The sequence below is a fragment of the Sander vitreus genome, unplaced genomic scaffold (genome assembly GCF_031162955.1).
Source record: "Sander vitreus isolate 19-12246 unplaced genomic scaffold, sanVit1 ctg154_0, whole genome shotgun sequence".
Taxonomy (NCBI): domain Eukaryota; kingdom Metazoa; phylum Chordata; class Actinopteri; order Perciformes; family Percidae; genus Sander; species Sander vitreus.
The window spans coordinates 786071-805719 of NW_027595402.1; the positions used below are offsets into that span (position 1 = coordinate 786071).

Below are 19649 nucleotides of genomic sequence, written 5' to 3' on the forward strand. Positions count from 1 at the left end.
TTTTACATGTCTGCCAGTTTGAAGGTCGGTGTTACCAACAGGTTGTAAGCTGCAAGAGCTGACACGTCACTTTACTACAGATCAGCATGCTGTTGTGTAGGAAAAGAAGGCATGGCTTCCTGGGTGATGCATTTATTTGCTGTGAGGAAAGTGAAACTCTCGAGTCATTCACTGTTGTCGAGAGGTGAAATGGCACAGCAAAGAAATCAAGCACCCGAGGAGAAACTCAGCTGTTCGATCTGTCTGGATCTACTGAAGGATCCGGTGACTATTCCCTGTGGACACAGCTACTGCATGAGCTGTATTAAAACCTCCTGGGATGAAGGAGATCAGAGAGGAGTCGACAGCTGTCCTCTGTGCCGAGAGACTTTCTACCCGAGGCCTGTCCTGGTGAAAAACACCATGTTGGCAGATTTAGTGGAGGAACTGAAGAAGACTGGACACCAAGCTGCTCCAGCTGATCGCTGCTATGCCAGACCTGGAGATGTGGGCTGTGATGTCTGCACTGGGAGGAAGCTGAAAGCCTTCAAGTCCTGTCTGGTTTGTCAGGTCTCTTACTGTGAACAACACCTTCAGCCTCACTACCAATCTCCTGCTTTTCAAAAACACAAACTTGTTGAAGCCTCCAGTAATCTTCAGGAGAACATCTGCTCTCGTCATGATGAGGTGATGAAGATTTTCTGCCGCACTGATCAGCAGTGTATCTGTCACCTCTGTTTAATGGATGAACATAAAGGCCACGACACCGTCTCAGCTGCAGCAGAAAGGACCGAGAAGCAAAACGAGCTCGGTGAAATTTGGCAAAACATCCAGCAAAAAATCCAGCGTCGAGAGAAAGATGCAAAGCTGCTTCAGAAAGAGATGGAAACTATCAATAACTCTGCAGATGAAGCAGTGGAGGACAGTGAGAAGATCTTTACTGAGCTGATCCGTGTCATTGAGAAAAGAAGCTCTGAGGTGAAGGAGCAGATCAGATCCCAACAGAAAACTGAAATGAGTCGAGTCAAAGAGCTTCAGGAGAAGATGGACCAAGAAAATGCTTACATGATGATGAAAGAAGCTGACCTGGAGGAGCTGTCACGCTCAGAGGATCACACCAAGTTTCTTCAAATTTTCCCCTCACTGTCCATACTTACTGGATCTACATACTCACCACTACCAAACACTGATCGTTTGTGGTACTTTAAGGATGTGATGGCAGCTGTGAAAGCAGCAAGAGATAAAATGCAGAAAATTCTTACTGAGAAACTGCCGTTAACGAAACTCACGAACAGAGCCGAGTTCTTACAATATTCATGTCAAATCACGATGGATCCAAACACAGCAGGCTCATGGCTGGTTTTATCAGATGAGAACAGAAAAATAACATATACTGGCCAATATATGTTATATCCTGAACATCCAGACAGATTTGACATACCTCAGGTCCTGAGTAAAGACGGACTGACTGGATGTTGTTACTGGGAGATGGAGATAAGCAGGGGTGCTAAAGTAGCAGTCGCTTACAAAAGTATTGCCAGATCAGGGGAGTTTAATGCACGTGTATTTGGACAGAATAAGAAGTCTTGGGTATTACAATGTGAAGATAGTTATACCATATTCAGTCATGATGATAACCACACATTCATCTCTGCCCCTAAATCCTCCAGAATAGGAGTGTACCTGGATCACAGCGCAGGTACTCTGGCCTTCTTCAGCATCTCTGAAACTATGACTCTCCTCCACAGAGTCCAGACCACATTCACTGAGCCGCTCTATGCTGGAGTTTGTCTTTTGACTTGTTCTGATGGAGACAATGTTGAGTTCGGTAGATTCGTGCCGTCATTAAAGAGGCAGAGGGTGGACTAATATCAAAGAAATCTTCTGTAGGTCATGCATACAGAGGCAGTTTAGATTTACAGGGTCAATTCAAGTGATTTGAGTCAGTATGGATGGTGTTATTGGGACCTTTTGGGTTTTTATCAAATGCAGAATGTGTAAATATGTGTGACCGTTTCAACCCATGCCTCGTGTAAGCAGGGGTGTTTCTAGGACCCATTTAAATAAACTGAATGCAATGCAAAACAGCGATTGGCTTGCCCCGCTTGTTAATAACCAGTGTACTGTATGTTCATTTTAGCCCCAGTTTGTAGATGTTTGTTAGATGGAACCAACATTTGGCCTAATCATAAGTGGCGTGGCAACCCAAAGGCCAAGATTTTGTTTCCAGATTTCTTTGGTGACTTATGATGCTGGGGGCTGGGTGTCCACCTCTAGAACATTTTGAGCATTAAACACTTCATTTCCTGCATTCTGGTTAATTTTTATGCACCTATTTCCACCTTTTTCTGAATCAATTTATGCTGTAAATATCTTTATGTAAAGGGAAACATAGGGGACAATTCAAAATATAAAAACATAATGAATATTTAGCAGTAAAGCTCTCAGACATTCTGTATCGCTTTCATCTATTTCTTCTCCTGTAGATCAACTTTCTAATTATATCTGAGTCAGCACACATCTAGTCTAGGCAGGACTTACTCCTCCCTCCTCTTTTGGGTATTTTGTTGAGGAAGTAACCTCCTTAAATGTGCACATGACAATTATTCACCTCAATGATACATGAATTCATTTTAAAGAATGAATAAACCCCTGGACTGTAATATTTCAGATGTGTTTGAGCAATATTTCTACTCATGTTCAAAACTTTGTGCACAATCAAAATATATCTCATCTGTGTTCTCTGAGATTTGGAGGAGTCGTGATATTTTGAGAAAATTAAAGTGATAATAGGCTGTTACAAGAATAAAGTCACTATATTTCAGAAAATAATCGACCTACACCATAGTCTGCTGTGCATCGTTGCTCTGCTGATACGGTAGATCTCAGACCTTCTGACAGACTCAGAGCCCTGTTTGAGACTCTGGTCTCTGAATGAGAGAAGGTTTAGGGAAGTGGCTGAACGCTGCTCTACGTCGGAGGTGGAAGACCTATGTCTATTTTAACAGGCTGTATACAGTATGTGCAAAGCCAAAGCACAATGAAATAAGGCAACTTATGATTTCGGGGGTTTACATAGGCTATTGTCCGGTTTTATATTTGTCAGTCAACTTTTCCAAATACATTCGGGGCTGAAGCGCCGGAAAAATCGGCTGACACCGCGTCTGCGTATAAGACCGGAAGTCAGGAGTCAACATTATAATTACTTCCCGGAGAAGACTCTGACGCAGTGAGTAAAACTGATAATCAATAATTTGAGTGACTGTTAAACTTGGTGGATTTCTGTTGGGCTGTTTAATATTTCCTGTGTGATAAATAAGATAACTACATATTACTGTCTAGTCCTCTGATGCAATGCAAAGGTTTTACTGATGTGACTGTACATTAGTAAATTTATAATAGCTAACTATATATTTTATGCTGTTATTAGATACATTTAATAGGTAGAGGAACTAAAGGATGTTTTCTGAAGACGCATTTTAAATGAGAATGATGATGAAATGTAAAATGTAATAAACTGCCTGTGATTTTCTAAATTCATAGATTCAGACTGTTTATTTTGTGAGTGTTTAAAGTCTAATTCTTCTCATCATCCAGCTATTTTACATGAATAAGCAGCTGAAACGCTGAATTATTAATAAAGAAACCCTACTAACCACTTCAGTTTAATGGAAATAAACATAACTACAAAATATTCAAGCATGAAAAGATGTAAAACAGCTGTACTACAACCTCTGATGAAACAGAACTAATATGAGAAAAAAAAAGATTAAACTAATTATCTGAAAGTTTTTATTGGTGTTAAAAAGTTGGATTGTTTGGTTAATCGTAAATATCTCCCCAAAAGTAGGTTATAAATCTCTTTCATTGTGTGTTACAGACCTATAAGTAAAAGATGCCACATGTAAGATTTCCTCTGATTAGTTGGAGGCATTGAGGTAATATTGCATATTAACTGAAAACCTCCAATGTGAATGCATACGGGATGGCTCAACACACTGCTAAACCAGACCATCAGACTCCTGAACACTTCAATATCCCCCCACACACTCCATCCTCCCCTCCTAATCTCCTGGACTCACACCACATACAGAGCTATAGGCACAGTGCACTTTATCCACTTTTTATCTCTTCATGACGTTTTCATTGTTTGTATTTATTGTTTGTTTTAGCTTCATTGTATTATTCTCCTTTTTATTCGCTGTGTAAGGAAGACCAGCAAAGCCAGCTTTTCATTGCATGGTGTCAGATGTCTTTACTGTGCGTATGACAATAAACCTCTTGAATCCTCAAAGTTCAGACTGACTGTGAACGTGTAAATGTTAAAGCAAAGCAAAGCATGACAGGACAGGGCACTCTGAAATGGACAAAGATCTCACTGACAGAGACTGAAGTGGATGTTTTATTGCCAAAAGCAGAGCCCGAGATCAGACATGAGTTCTTTAATACTAGATTTAAATTTTTACAGGATCCAAACAGAAAAAGGCACAAAGATAATTATTAATATTATTAGTTGTTGGAAAAAAAAAAAGAATAAAAAAATGAAGACCAATCTCAACTGCTTACACATATGATCAGACATTTTAATAGGCTTATCTTATCTTAATTTATCAACTGAATAAACTGTAAAAGACAGATGAAAATGCTACTAAAGTTCAAACCAACTACAAATCACTAAAGGAAATCTATAACTGCAGCTACGGCTCAAACTGCTCCATTGTCTTTAATGAAACTAACAGTGATAACCCCTCCCTTTCTGATAAACAGACTCAAACTCTGACTGTATATTTCCAGGATCCTGTCCCTTTTTACAGGTCTGCCAGTTTGAAGATCGGTGTTACCAACAGGTTGTAAGCTGCAAGAGCTGACACGTCACTTTACTACAGATCAGCATGCTGTTGTGTAGGAAAAGAAGGCATGGCTTCCTGGGTGATGCATTTATTTGCTGTGAAGAAAGTGAAACTCTCGAGTCATTCACTGTTGTCGAGAGGTGAAATGGCGCAGCAAAGAAATCAAGCACCCGAGGAGAAACTCAGCTGTTCGATCTGTCTGGATCTACTGAAGGATCCGGTGACTATTCCCTGTGGACACAGCTACTGCATGAGCTGTATTAAAACCTCCTGGGATGAAGGAGATCAGAGAGGAGTCTACAGCTGTCCTCTGTGCCGAGAGACTTTCTACCCGAGGCCTGTCCTGAAAAGTGACTGTTAAACTTGGTGGATTTCTGTTGGGCTGTTTAATATTTCCTGTGTGATAAATAAGATAACTACATATTACTGTCTAGTCCTCTGATGCAATGCAAAGGTTTTACTGATGTGACTGTACATTAGTAAATTTATAATAGCTAACTATATATTTTATGCTGTTATTAGATACATTTAATAGGTAGAGGAACTAAAGGATGTTTTCTGAAGACGCATTTTAAATGAGAATGATGATGAAATGTAAAATGTAATAAACTGCCTGTGATTTTCTAAATTCATAGATTCAGACTGTTTATTTTGTGAGTGTTTAAAGTCTAATTCTTCTCATCATCCAGCTATTTTACATGAATAAGCAGCTGAAACGCTGAATTATTAATAAAGAAACCCTACTAACCACTTCAGTTTAATGGAAATAAACATAACTACAAAATATTCAAGCATGCAAAGATGTAAAACAACAGCCGTACTACAACCTCTGATGAAACAGAACTAATATAAAAAGACACAAGAAAAAGAGTAAACTAATACTGAAATATCTGAAAATATTGATTTGTGTTAAAAAGTTGAAATGTTTGGTTAAATGTAAAAATCTCCCTAAAAGTACTTTATAAATCTTTCATTGTCTCACACACACACACGCACACACACACACACACACACACACACACACACGTTAGTGTTAGTCTTAAAGGTTAAAGATGCCAAATGTAAGATTTTCTTTGATTAATTGGAGGTATAAAGGTTATACTGTAAATAAACTAAAAAACATCCAGTGTGAATACAGGATGTCTGAACACACTGCTGAAGTTCAGACTGACCGTGAAAGTGTAAATGTTAATCAAAGCATGACAGGACACTCTGAAATGGACGAAGATCTCAATGACAGAGACTGAAGAGGATGTTTTATGCCAAAAGCAGAGCCCAAGATCAGACATGAGTTCTTTAACTAAATTCAAATTTTACTGGATCCAAAAAAAGCATAAAAGCTATTATAATTTCTTGGGGGAAAAAGTATAAAAATCTCAGCTGCTTACACATTTGATCAGACACATTCACAGGCGTATCTCAGGTCAATAGATCAACTTAAAAAAGCTCTGTAAACCTGTAAAAGACAGCTGAACATTCTACCAAAGAAGGCTATACGTGCAGCCACAGCTCAAACTGCTTCATTTCCTTTAATGAAACAAACACTGGTAAGCCCTCCCTTTTTTCTCAAACACGGACTCAAACTCCCTCCTTTCGTAGATCTACAAGTTTGAAGATGGGTGTGACCAACATGTTGTAAGCTGCAAGAGCTGACAAGCCACTTTACTACAGATCATCATGCAGTTGTGAAAGAAAAGAAGGCGTGGCTTCCTGGGTGATGCATTTATTTGCTGTGAGGAAAGTGAAACTCTCGAGTCATTCCCTGTTGTCGAGAGGTGAAATGGCGCAGCAAAGAAATCAAGCACCAGAGGAGAAATTCTGCTGTTCGATCTGTCTGGATCTACTGAAGGATCCGGTGACTATTCCCTGTGGACACAACTACTGCATGAGCTGTATTAAAACCTCCTGGGATGAAGGAGATCAGAGAGGAAACTACAGCTGTCCTCTGTGCCGAGAGACTTTCTACCCGAGGCCTGTCCTGGTGAAAAACACCATGTTGGCAGATTTAGTGGAGGAACTGAAGAAGACTGGACACCAAGCTGCTCCAGCTGATCGCTGCTATGCCAGACCTGGAGATGTGGGCTGTGATGTCTGCACTGGGAGGAAGCTGAAAGCCTTCAAGTCCTGTCTGGTTTGTCAGGTCTCTTACTGTGAACAACACCTTCAGCCTCACTACCAATCTCCTGCTTTTCAAAAACACAAACTTGTTGAAGCCTCCAGTAATCTTCAGGAGAACTTCTGCTCTCGTCATGATGAGGTGATGAAGATTTTCTGCCGCACTGATCAGCAGTGTATCTGTCACCTCTGTTTAATGGATGAACATAAAGGCCACGACACCGTCTCAGCTGCAGCAGAAAGGACAGAGAAGCAAAAGGAGCTCGGTGAAAGTCGGCAAAACATACAGCGGAGAATCCAGGAACGAGAAAAAGATGTGAAGCTGCTTCAGAAAGAGATGGAAACTATCAATCGCGCTGCAGATGAAGCAGTGGAGGACAGTGAGAAGATCTTAACTGAGATGATCCGTGTCATTGAGAAAAGAAGCTCCGAGGTGAAGGAGCAGATCAGATCCCAACAGAAAACTGAAGTGAGTCGAGTCAAAGAGCTTCAGGAGAAGCTGGACCAGGAGATTGCTGAACTAAAAAGGAAAAACGTCGAGCTGGAGGAGCTCTCACGCTCAGAGGATCTCACCCAGTTTCTTCAAAGTTACTGCTCACTGTCAAAACTTACTGAATCTACAAACTCACCACTATCAAAAACTAATCATTTGTGGTACTTTGAGGATGTGATGGAAGCTGTGACAGCAGCAAGAGATAAAATGCAAGAAATTCTTTCTGAGAAACTGCCTTTAGCAGAGCCTACGACCAGAGCAGAGTTCTTACAATATTCATGTCAAATCACGATGGATCCAAACACAGCAGGCACATCTCTGGATTTATCAGATGAGAACAGAAAAATAACATATGTAAAAAATAAACCATATCCTGAACATCCAGACAGGTTCCTTCAGGCAACTCAGGTCCTGAGCGAAGACGGACTGACTGGACGTTGTTACTGGGAGGTGGAGATGAGCGGCAGACCGGCTTCAGTAGCAGTCGCTTACAAGAGTATTGGCAGATCAGGTGACCATCATGCACGTTTATTTGGATTCAATAAGAAGTCTTGGGCATTACGTTGTGACAATAGTTATATCTTTAGACATGACAACTGCTCACTCAGAATCTCAGGCCCCAAATCCTCCAGAATAGGAGTGTACCTGGATCACAGCGCAGGTACTCTGGCCTTCTTCAGCATCTCTGAAACTATGACTCTCCTCCACAGAGTCCAGACCACATTCACTGAGCCGCTCTATGCTGGAGTTTGTCTTTTGGGTTTTTGTGGAGATACTGCTGAGTTTTGTTAACCAAGGTAATCATGAAAAGCCAGAGTACCGGTTAATATCAAAGAAATGTATCATAACCTCTGCATGACATGAATAAAAGAGGCAGTTTAGGTTTAAGTGATTTAACTCAGGGTGGCTGGTGTTATTGGGACCTTTTGTGTTTTTATAAAATGCAGAATGTGTAAATATGTGTGACCGTTTCAACCCATGCCTCGTGTAAAACAGGAAGTCAGGAGTCAACATTATAATCACTTCCCAGAGAAGACTCTGAGGCAGTGAGTAAAACTGATAAACAATAATTTGAGTGACTGTTACAGTTGTTCATTATTTGGTGGATTTCTGTATTTCTGTTTATTTCCTGTGTGATAAATAAGATAACTACATATTACTGTCTAGTCCTCTGATGCAATGCAAAGGTTTTACTGATGTGACTGTACATTAGCAAATTTATAATAGCTAACTATATATTTTATGCTGTTATTAGATACATTTAATAGGTAGAGGAAATAAAGGATGTTTTCTGAAGACGCATTTTAAATGAGAATGATGATGAAATGTAAAATGTAATAAACTCCTGCCTGTGATTTTCTAAATTCATAGACCGTGTTTATTGTTTGAGAGATAAAGTCTCCGGCCATTTTGACATGAATTATTGTGTCCATCGCTCTCGCTAGGGGGAAATAAACAGCTCATCCTCCTTTAAACATTTCTATCTTTTGGTTGCATTCATGTTCAGCTGCCGGTCAGTAAGTCAGAGCTAGTGAAGGTGAAATAAAACACGTCAGCGGTACTACAACCTCTGATAAAACAGAGCAACAATTAATACAAAAAGAAAGAAGAAACAAAGATTAAACTAGAAGGGCATTCTGAGAGCACAGACCTCTGCAAAGGCATGCCCTATCTCACAATGTTAATGAATGTCCGTGAACGCGTTTTACAGATTATTCAGACACCACATGAATGCAGCACAAATCTCGCAATGTTAACGAAACTAGAAATAATTTGTGTATCTGCCCCGTGATTTGGATCTGCTCCAAAGTGTTATTGGTTCTTCTTTGGCCAACGCTACAACCTCCCACCAAGTTTCATGAAAATCGGGACAGGATTTTTTTTTTTTATCCTGCGCACAGGCAGGCAGACAAACAAACGGACAAACAAACAAATGCACAAACAAACAGACAAACAAAATGACCAACGGACAAACAAAAGGACAAACAAAAGGACAAACAAACAAATGCACAAACAAACAGACAAACAAAAGGACCAACAGACAAACAAACAGACAAACAAAAGGACAAACAAACAAATGCACAAACAAACAGACAAACAAAATGACCAACAGACAAACAAACAGAAACAAAAGGACAAACAAACAAATGCACAAACAAACCGACAAACAAAAGGACCAAAAACGAGCCGAAACCTTAACCTCCTTGGCGGAGGTAACGATTGTTGAAATGTTTTGAAGTTTTATTTGTATTATAAAGTTGGAATGTTTGGTTAAACATAAAATATCTCTTACAAAGCTCTTCATAAACGTCTTTCATTGTGCGTCTTTCTCACTCACACACACACACACACACAAGTTAGTGTCACGGTCTTAAAGGTTAAAGATGCCACATGTAGGATTTTCTCTAAAGAAATGACACTAAATTAGTCTGCAAATACCCTCAATGCTGCAACTCCCAACAACAGAAAGAAAACAGAAGACTTCCTAACCCTAACTTAATAAAACTGACTGAAACTAAACCGGTCCAGTCTTTCCTCCCCGTGCCCGATTGTCTGATGAGAATCACCTAACGAACGGTTAACTGCAGGAAATACTGAGCATTTGCTGAGCTCTAGTGGTAAAATGTACAAATATATAGTGCGGACATTTCTACGTGCTTCTTTTATGACCGTCAATTAATTGCAAAATCAGTTTTTCGTATGACATCAGATGCAGTAACCGTGATTTTGACATTTTAAGGACTTTAACGGTCATGTAATATCTGTGAGCTACACACACACCATGTGCATGAAAAATAATACATCAGCTAACAGAAAAACTTTTTGTTTTGCTCTTTAACAACGAACAGACTTTTGTACATGTTCCGCTTCGTAGGTTTGACCAAATAAACAAATCAGTGTTATCTTCTGTACGGAGGCCGAGAACATTGATTTTGTTTACACAACGTTATCTCGAGATCACAAATGTTATGAGAGAACTACATTTTGCATCCTCTTAATACTTTTAATGTTTATCGGATTATTCTTCCGCTCACCATCAGCTCCATCTGGGTCGTCTGAACTCCTGATCTCTGATAAACACTGTAAGTAATAAGAGGAAACAATCTTTCGTTTTCTCATGATAACAAAATAATTGACTGATGATCTTGACATAACAGCAGTGGTGTAGTCTACGTGATACGCAGGTATACGCAGTACACCCACTAAGGAAGCTCCAGGATTTCCATATACCCACTTAAAAATGCCCAATGACCCAAAACAACATACTTTACATTATAATTTTGATATATTTTGAATTGTCATCTCTGTATTCCTTCTTCACATAGGCTAAATGGAGGCATTTCCATCGCAAATTGGTGCATACAAGTGTATATGAATACAGGAAATTAAGTTGTTGATGCTCAAAACTTCCCTTGGGGGGGGGGGACGGACACCCAGACCCCCCCCCCACTATGATATGTCCCCACCCCCACAGGCAGATTCTGGCCTATATATATATACATACAGTACAGTATACACACACTACAATACAGTAGACTACACCACTGCATAACAGCATTAACAGCACGGCCGTTCTTCATACTTCAGGACTCAGATTCTGTCACAATGCAATGTTAAAATAAGTGGACAAGAAATAGTCCTTTACCAAGCCCCATCTACTTTCTTTTTTGCACCTTACTGATCACTTGTATTGTTTCTTTTTGTTTTATTTGCACTCCATATGTTTGCACTCTCTTACTTTGTATTGCAACTGCTGAAAAACATCCCATCTTATGACACACTGAGCATTTACTGTCATCTGGCTGCATTTGATTTGTTACATTTAGTTTTTTCTCCCCACCCAAATAGAAATTTGCTGACAGCACATTGAGAGAAAATCCTCCATGTTTAACCTTTAATAAAAAACACATTTCATGAAGTATGACTCTTATATTCAGTCTGGAAAACGGAAAAGTTGTTTTTTGAGATTTAGTGTTTTAACACAGAACACAGAAGTACAGAACATGTTTTTGAAACTACAGCTAGATCTTTACAAATGAAAGAGTTCGAACAATAATTTTGTGACAACACACTTCCTATTGTCGGTGCAAAACCGCCTTTCGATACTGCTTAACGGCAGGAAATCAAACATGTGCTAACGTGGATGTCAAATAGGGATGCACCGAATCCAGGATTCGGCTGAATATTAGGCTTTTTGACGGGGCTCGGTTTCTGCCGAACCTTAGAATGTTTTCCCACCGAACCCTACGCTTGCACTCCGCGCGCTAAGCTGGTCGACGTAATGACGCCGCCGTTGATTACGGGAAGGTGTTGACGTAGGTGGAGCGTTCAATGCAGCAGGCTGTGAGGAAGTGGAAATGGAACTGGTGAGCAGAAAAAGTGTTGTTTGGCAGTACTTTCAGTCAAAAGAAGGCCGTTCAAGTCCAGCTACACGTTCAATCTGCAATGCTGATTAGTCTGGTGGTGGCGAGGACCCTAAACAATACACAACATCACCGCTGTTACAACATCTGGTCTGAAACATCTGGAAGAATACGAGCTGTGATGAAGGAATCTACAGACAGCAGCCAGAATGCAGCAACTTCAGGTATATAAAATGAAAAATACACTGCTGTGGACGTCGTTTCCTTCATTAATGTGTTTACGGTGTTAATGGACTGAGGATGGGAGGAGGATTCGGTATCGGTTTCGGCAGAATCTTAACCAGTGGATTTGGTATTCGGCCGAACCCCAAAAATCTGGATTCGGGGCATCCCTAGTGTCAAATAACGTTTTAGTTCCTTAACATCGCAGCTTTCAGTTTCTGGTTCACTCTGTGTGACTTATGCATTTACAGTATATGACATTTAGATTGAACTATTATAAACTATAAACATGTTTTAAGATGATATCTTTATGTATGAAAAGTGATTTTTAAGTTTTGTAAAGCTTATCTTCATATAACAGTTTAAAAATACGTTCATAATCCATGTATGGTTGCTTTCATTGAGCTGCACGCTCTTCTAGTGTCTCATAGTTTTGGCTGCACGTTCAAATCTGTTAAATACAAATCATGTTTACTCTACGTGACCGCCAAACATTTTCCAAATCATGTCGCACAACTTTTCTCCTGTACGTCGTGCTTTTTTCTCAAATCTTTGAGGCTACGTTGCCTTCATCGGGGCGGCAGGACAGCCGAAAACATTCAGCTCAACCTGAAAAGTTAAGCTCTGGAACATGTTTAGCAGTGTAGTATCATGGATTTCTAGATAACCAATGAACACCAGCCATAGTGTTCTTTGTGTAAAGTGATCTGGTTTAAGCTTCAAAGCTTTGAGAATGTGCAACAAAAGAACTAACTTTTATAAATAGCTAAAGGTACCTACAGTGTCATAAAACAAAACATTCTGACAGTTTATTTCAACTAAAACTGGTGTCCCATAATTTTCTGTCTTAAAAGTGACAATTTTTGGCCCTCAGCTTGCTGATCGCTGGAAGTTAAAAACATTCAGGAAACAACCCGAACCAGAGCTGGTGTTTCCTCTCAGGAGGCTTCAGCAGACAAACATCCGGCGACAGCTCGCACTCGCCGACCGACTCACAGCTCCACATTATTCAGTTTTCCTCTGGCTTAAGATGAAAATAGTGTTCTTCACGGTACACTATGTTAAATATAAACGTAAGTTTTAACTCAGTTAGTTTAAGGGATAGTTCAGATTTTTTTAAACTGGGGTTGTACAGTATGAGGTACTTATCCATTGCATGCCCCCAGTTTGGAGAAGCAGGCAGGAGTACTGACACAGAAGCTAAGCTAATGTCCTGCTGTGGACACGGGCAGCTAAACCCATTTTAGACACACAAAAAAAAAAAATCAGTTTAAGTTTACGCTATATTTAGAATATTTTCACTACTTTACCTCGCTGTCAGACAGCCCTTTACGACGGGGAACTGAAGCCGTTATCTCTGCTCTCTTCAAAGCCACCAGACTCATTTAAAAAAAAACAGTGTTCTGAGAGATAAAATGTTTTTGTCATAAAAAGGAGTCTGGTGGCTTTGAAGAGAGCAGAGATAACGGCTTCAGTTCCCCGTCGTAAAGGGCTGTCTGACAGCAAGGTAAAGTAGTGAAAATATTCTAAATATAGCGTCCACTTAAACTGATATGGATGTTTTTAGGTGTGTAAAATGCATTTAGCTGCTGTCCCCGTCCACAGCAGGACATTGCTTAGCTTCCGTGTCAGTACTCCTGCCTGCTTCTCCAAACATCTACTGTAGCTAACACACTGACTGGAGAAGTAGCTCATACAACCACACTGCAAAACATCTCAAATATCCCTTTAAAGTGAATTAGTCCCCCCTCTCTAAACCTTGAAAGTTTTTCCAGTTCGAATACTGCAAGTTGGCCTGATTTTGAAAATGTATCTGACACATAATAACATTTTTAACAGTCTGTGTTAAACACCTGTAATCAGACACAAAGAGGAAAAGTCGTCAAACGGCGGCTGTTTAAAGCAAAATGTCCGATCTTGATTATATTTTTCCATCCTTTCCCATCATGCAGATCGATTTGAACCATTAGTGCAGGATGACAACCGTTGAGTCGTAGGAGCTTCAGGGTTTTTTGATTTCCTGGGAAAGTCCACTGGCCGGTCAGGACTTAATGAACCAAACAGTCCGAGAAAGAACCAAAGTCCAATCCAGTCCATGTGGGATATAATCCACGGAGTCAATCAGAGCACAGAGAAAGGAAGACACAAATCACCGGCGTAAAATCCGTTTTACTCCGACGTTAAGGCAGCGCAGGTCCGTCCCGTTCCCATTCAACAGACGATCCACTCAGAGTGGAACTTAAGAATTCTGGTACCAATAAAAACTGAGCAGGCGGCTTTTGTTTAACCAAAAACTGCCTGAAAAGTTTTTGAGGAAAAACTGTGAAACACTGTTGTACCAGAGGTCAGTATTCCCAGCGCTCTCTGCAGAGTTCAAAACCCACCAACCTGTTCACAGAGAGCGGCTACAAAAACCAAAGAAAAAAGTTGTTTCCTAGTTACCCCCATCGGCTTTTTTCAGGATTTTCCTCATGAGAGAAGTGAAATGTAGTTTGTCGGCACAATCCCACGCCTCCCGCCCACAACTCCCAGAATCCACTGCTCATCCACAAACTCCACCTGCGTAATAATGTCACCGACCTGCAGGAGGAAGACAGGAAGACAGAGGGAGAGCACAGACAAAAACAGTGAGATGTTTTAGCTTAATTTTGAAACAGACAAACTTAAACTGCAGTTCTGATAGTTTGCCTGAAAATAATGGTTTGCCCTCACTGATAAATGAACATTACTTAACTTAATAGGCCTAAATAAATATTTAAATTTTACATAAACCTACATTGAGTCTGTGCAGAGAATCTAAACTTAAAACTCCTCAGGACACACATACACACACACACACACACACACACACACACACACACACACACACACACACACACACACACCTTTAACGTGAGCTCATCCTCGCTCTCTGCTGTGAAGTCAAACTTGGCCACTCCTTTAACCGCTGACTGCTGGCCTGGGATTGGCTGAGCTGGAAACAAGAACAGGAAGTTGTGGTTAGAGTGTGCGCTCACGCACAAGATTCCAGCTAACATTAATACAATCGTGAACACCAGGTGTTAAAAGAAACAGAAAAAAAGCATTTCAAATTGATAAAAAAAACAGCTAATCTTAATACAACCAAATCAAAAACACAAAACTATCAACATTATCAAAAAATGATTCAAATACCCACTAATAAAAACCTAAACAAGACGAAGAGTGTGCCAAACAAGCACAAATAAATGGCATCTCATAGTTATAATAATCAAGCCACATTATGGTATAAAAGCATCCAAAAAACTCATGAAAACTAAGACATCAGATTGAAAACGGTGTACATTCAGTCATATAAGCTGCAAATACTGAGTGGCGTTTCTTTTCTTGTCCCAGGATCACCAGACGGGCGGGGTTTACAAACGTACGCTTTTATAAACTAAACAAATAGATTTACAATGCAGAACTTCCACCTGTAACAGCAGTGTTTCCTCTATGTTGATTTTGTAGTGGCGGCCTGCCATGGCAAAATGTCTGCCGCCACGGTATCAGAAATAGGGCAGACGTCCAGTGTAGTCGTGTTTGCCTTTTAAATGATCTTGCCAACATAATGCACAATCTTTACAGGGTGGTATTAGCGGTGTTTTCTCTAGGTTTGTGCAAGACTTAAGTGCATGAATGTGGCGGAAGGTTTTAGGGGTCCTCCCTCAAGAAAATGTTGTTTTTCAATAAATCATTATTGGACCATTATTATTACCATATCATGAAATGTATATGTCTAAAATGTCGGAAAATCTAGAGAAGATAATTAATAAATGAAACTGGGAGACCAACTACAATCATTAGATCTGACCAAAGTCATTTAGTTAGTTTTGATGCTTACATGGAAAACCCTAAATAGAACTTCCACTGATGTAAAGTATCTGATAACTTCTACCACTTTGTGTATTTTAGACTTGATTAGATTATGCATTTTGTTTATTTTAGTGTGTGTGTGTGTGTGTGTGTGTGTGTGTGTGTGTGTGTGTGTGTGTGTTACCCTGGCAGGCTTGTGTGAAGGCAGCCGGGTAGATCCCCTCCCTCCCCTCCAGTCTTCCTCTCCTCCACTCAGCATCGATGTGCTGCGTGACCTGGATGAGCGCCCCCTTGTGGAAGGACAGATCCTCTGCAGTCTGACCGGGGAAGTCAAACAGAGCCACAGCCCACTCCTTTGTCTGAACAAACACAAACTGATTCAGCACGGCAATAACTGCGCACAATTAATAGACTAATTAGTACATTTTATACAAGAAAAATGTGTAAATCTGAATATTAACAGGGGAAAAATTTAAGACTTTTTAAGAACTTTATGGATGAAATTTAAGACCCGTATCACGACGTAAAAAAATAAAATAAGTCAGATGTCAGAGTCCGTAAACATTCCCTGATTTCCTCATCGGCATTATGACTGGTGTCTAGATTGGCTGCAATATAAGTTGCAAGTTGGTCTCATTTGTAGTCGTAATACAGCAAATTATATTTGCGGGAGCATTTCAACAAGCATTAGAGGTAGCGTTACATGGACGTAGGAAAATTAAGACCTGTTGAAAATGATTTAAGACTTAGAACACAAAACTTCAGCGAATTTAAGACTTTTAAGGCCTAAAATTTAGATTTTGAAATGTTAGACTTTTTAAGACCCCCTCGGAAACCCATTTACAGAACGCAATACATAGTAAAAAAATGGTACTGTGATAATGTTATAAATATTTAAAGCATGAGTGACCCCTTTCTCTTGTTTATCTTTAATAAAAATAACTTGAAAAATGAGGGAGCTTTCTTACTTCAACAGTTACAATAAAACTGCACACACACACACACACACACACACAGAGACACACACACAGAGACACACACACAGAGACACACACACACACTCTCTCTCACCTCTGAGTCGGGGCCCTGTGAGGTCTTTGGTGCTGTAATGGACAAAAGAAAACCACGACATTAAATTCTAAAGAAATCACAATGTTTGTTAGTTTCATCTGCAACAGAAATGGTGTCACGCGGTCACGTAACGTGATAGCGCGTCATCACAAGCATGCAACGTAATGACGGGAAAGACAGAAGCCTTAGCTTTCTGCTGCAAAAAGAATGAATGCTCTAGCTGGTTTTAATTTTAGATCGATTTAAACAGAATTATGTACGACATTCTACAGCTGCCTCGGAGGAGCTATCAAATAAGAGACATGAGATGCTATCTGATAGCTCCTCGACTGAACAGGAAGTTGTTCTGTCCCTCCGCGATGAAGGCCGTCTCAAAGCTCTTATTCCTGCCCCGAGGAGCGAGCATAGAGGAGCGATAGGCGAGGATACACAAGAGCAGCCTTCCCAGAAGCCTTGCAGCTGAAGGAGTTGGTAACGCCGCCCAAACAGCTGATGTATTCATGTGACTCTTCGGAGGAAAGGACATCTCATTTCTCTAAAACACATTAGCTCGTTGCCGCTCTCCTCCCATGATTTCCTCGCGTCTCTCCCGTGTCTCCTCTGTGGAAGGGATTAAGATGCGAGGAAGGGAGGCGTCGAGGAAGCAATTTAAGGGTTATGAGAGGCAACCGTGGTTAAGATGCCTGCTTACATATAAAAACCAACTGTGCCAGTGTATTTAGGAGGGCACTGAGCTATTCCAAAAGACTGTAGTTCAACAGTTGGTTGGACTTTTGGGCTCACCTGTTCTTTTTACCGCTGTGGTCTCTGTTGTCGTTGGTTTTCCCGTTTCCCCTGGTGACAGCGCCGGCTGCGGGGGCGGCTCCACCACCTCGGCAAAGTTCAGGGGGAATATTCCAATTCGCCCATGGATCTGGCCCCGCCCCCACTCTTGTCCAATGATCTCCATCAGGGCGATGACATCACCCTGGGAGAAGGTGAGCTCGTCGTCATCCTCTCCTTCGTAATCAAACAAGGCGATGCACCGAGGACCGCTGCGCACGCGCACACACACACACACACACACACACACACACACACACACACACACACGGGATATACTCAAAATGCAATCTAGTCTTCTAGAAGAGATCCTGTACAGTTACATGTCTGGTGTGTAGTTGTGAGTTGTGTGTCTGACCTGACGGGAGGAGAGTCGGGCTGTTCTTTCTGCTCAGTGGGCTGCACCGGCAGAATAGACTACACAATAAGAAAAAAACAAAAACTAAAGTTAACTTGTGTCTTACTCTTATGTCAACTTATTATGTTGTGGGAAACACATTTAGAGCAGTTAAAAAGGTAGTAGAATTACATTTAAAGTAAGCACTTGTTTTTATTATAAAAAACTGAACATGTGTTTCCGCTGCTCTTCTCTTTTTGCACTTCAATTATGATGTATTATGGTATGGGTGTATTTTATTATATTTATTAACTTATCGGTCAGAACTACTTCTGAATTGCTTTAAAGAGTAGCAAGACTAGGGTTTAACTGACTGTTCTAATACCTGGGAGTCAGATAGGCTGAGGCCCTCCAAGGCAGATTTTGATTGGTTGTCCTGATGTGGAGCAGGTTCTGGTTGGATGTCCAGGTCCAGGAGACACTGTGACGGGTTGATGACGGCCGTCTGACTCCTCCCTTCACCTGGCAGAGGCTCGGAGGGGCTCGGGTCGTCCAGGACGATCAGGACTTCCTGTTTCTGAGACAAAATGAAGAAAATGAAGACCTTGGAAATCAAATCTATCACAGTAGTGTGTGCGTGTGTGTGTGTGTGTCTCTGTCTGTCTGTCTGTGTGTGTCCATCTGTGTGTGTGTGTGTGAATCAGAAAGCCTTTATTTCTTTATTGTCTGTGTATGTGTGTGTGTCTGTGTGTGTGTCATACCACGTAGCTGTTAAAGAGAGGGTGTCCAGGTTTAGGGCGCGGGGGCAGAGGTGGTCCCCTCTTTGATGCCCTTTGAGGCTGCACCTGATTGGCTGATACAGAAGAAGAGGACGAAGACTGGCTGGCTGGGGAAACAGAGGGGGCGGGACTAGTTTTGGACAGAGGAGGGGTCGTCTGTTTGGCTGAGGAAGTTGAGCTGACGGCTGGAGGCGGCGGTCGCCCAGGGGTGGATTTGATTGGTGGAGGACGAAGGGGGAGGAGCTTCACACTTGACGGCCTGGAGAGAAAGCAGGAGATTGATTTATGGCACCAAACAGGAAGAGAAGCTGCTCTTCAAATGAAACAAAGAGCAACAGCTTTCCGTTTGTGGGGATAGATCAGTGATTTTCAACCACTGTGCTGCGGCTGAGAGATCGTCCTGTGTGCCGTGGCAAATGCAGTAACTCAATCAAAAAGCTAAATTAAGATTTTACTTAATTTAGCTTTTTGATTGAGTTACTGCAAATAATTTGCCATTGTTGCGCATCTGTGCCTGCAATGTGACGACTGGCAGAGAAATGAAATACTGTTCTGTGTCAGTAGGTGGCAGTATAGCGCAATAATGACCTTGTTGATTTAAGACTAGAATCACTGCCCCCTGGTGGCAGCGACAGGATGTACGCAGTAGGGCCGAGATCATCGACGTAAGCCTCTAACAGCGATGGATACATTTTTTACAAAAAAAAGGAAAAATGCAGATTCTGATCTTATTAAGCTACAATGTGTCATTTTGTAACATTTTTGGTTGGTGGTGTGCCGCTG

General features: G+C 41.0%; 3 protein-coding genes across 5 annotated transcripts in view; 2 read left to right on the plus strand and 1 right to left on the minus strand.

The window, feature by feature from the left end:
- Nucleotides 1–3539, plus strand: LOC144513232 (tripartite motif-containing protein 16-like). The gene has a single exon (XM_078244244.1). The coding sequence runs from the start codon at nucleotides 112–114 to the stop codon at nucleotides 1846–1848; it is 1737 nt and encodes a 578-aa protein (XP_078100370.1). The 5' UTR covers nucleotides 1–111; the 3' UTR covers nucleotides 1849–3539.
- A 3025-nt stretch (nucleotides 3540–6564) lies between these two features.
- LOC144513233 (tripartite motif-containing protein 16-like) lies at nucleotides 6565–8805 on the plus strand. The gene has a single exon (XM_078244245.1). The coding sequence runs from the start codon at nucleotides 6610–6612 to the stop codon at nucleotides 8227–8229; it is 1620 nt and encodes a 539-aa protein (XP_078100371.1). The 5' UTR covers nucleotides 6565–6609; the 3' UTR covers nucleotides 8230–8805.
- A 4561-nt stretch (nucleotides 8806–13366) lies between these two features.
- LOC144513227 (uncharacterized) overlaps nucleotides 13367–19649 on the minus strand; it is a 33293-nt gene continuing 27010 nt past the window's right edge. The window contains exons 10-17 of one of the 3 annotated variants that reach the window (XM_078244234.1): nucleotides 18849–19125; nucleotides 18473–18664; nucleotides 18109–18167; nucleotides 17712–17962; nucleotides 16929–16960; nucleotides 16042–16216; nucleotides 14909–14997; nucleotides 13367–14603 (exon numbers count right to left, since the gene is read on the minus strand). In XM_078244234.1, the coding sequence (XP_078100360.1) occupies nucleotides 14493–14603; nucleotides 14909–14997; nucleotides 16042–16216; nucleotides 16929–16960; nucleotides 17712–17962; nucleotides 18109–18167; nucleotides 18473–18664; nucleotides 18849–19125 (1186 nt within the window). In that variant the 3' untranslated portion in view covers nucleotides 13367–14492. The remainder of the gene's footprint in view (nucleotides 14604–14908; nucleotides 14998–16041; nucleotides 16217–16928; nucleotides 16961–17711; nucleotides 17963–18108; nucleotides 18168–18472; nucleotides 18665–18848; nucleotides 19126–19649) is intronic. The other 2 variants (XM_078244232.1, XM_078244233.1) reach the window with 2 other exon arrangements.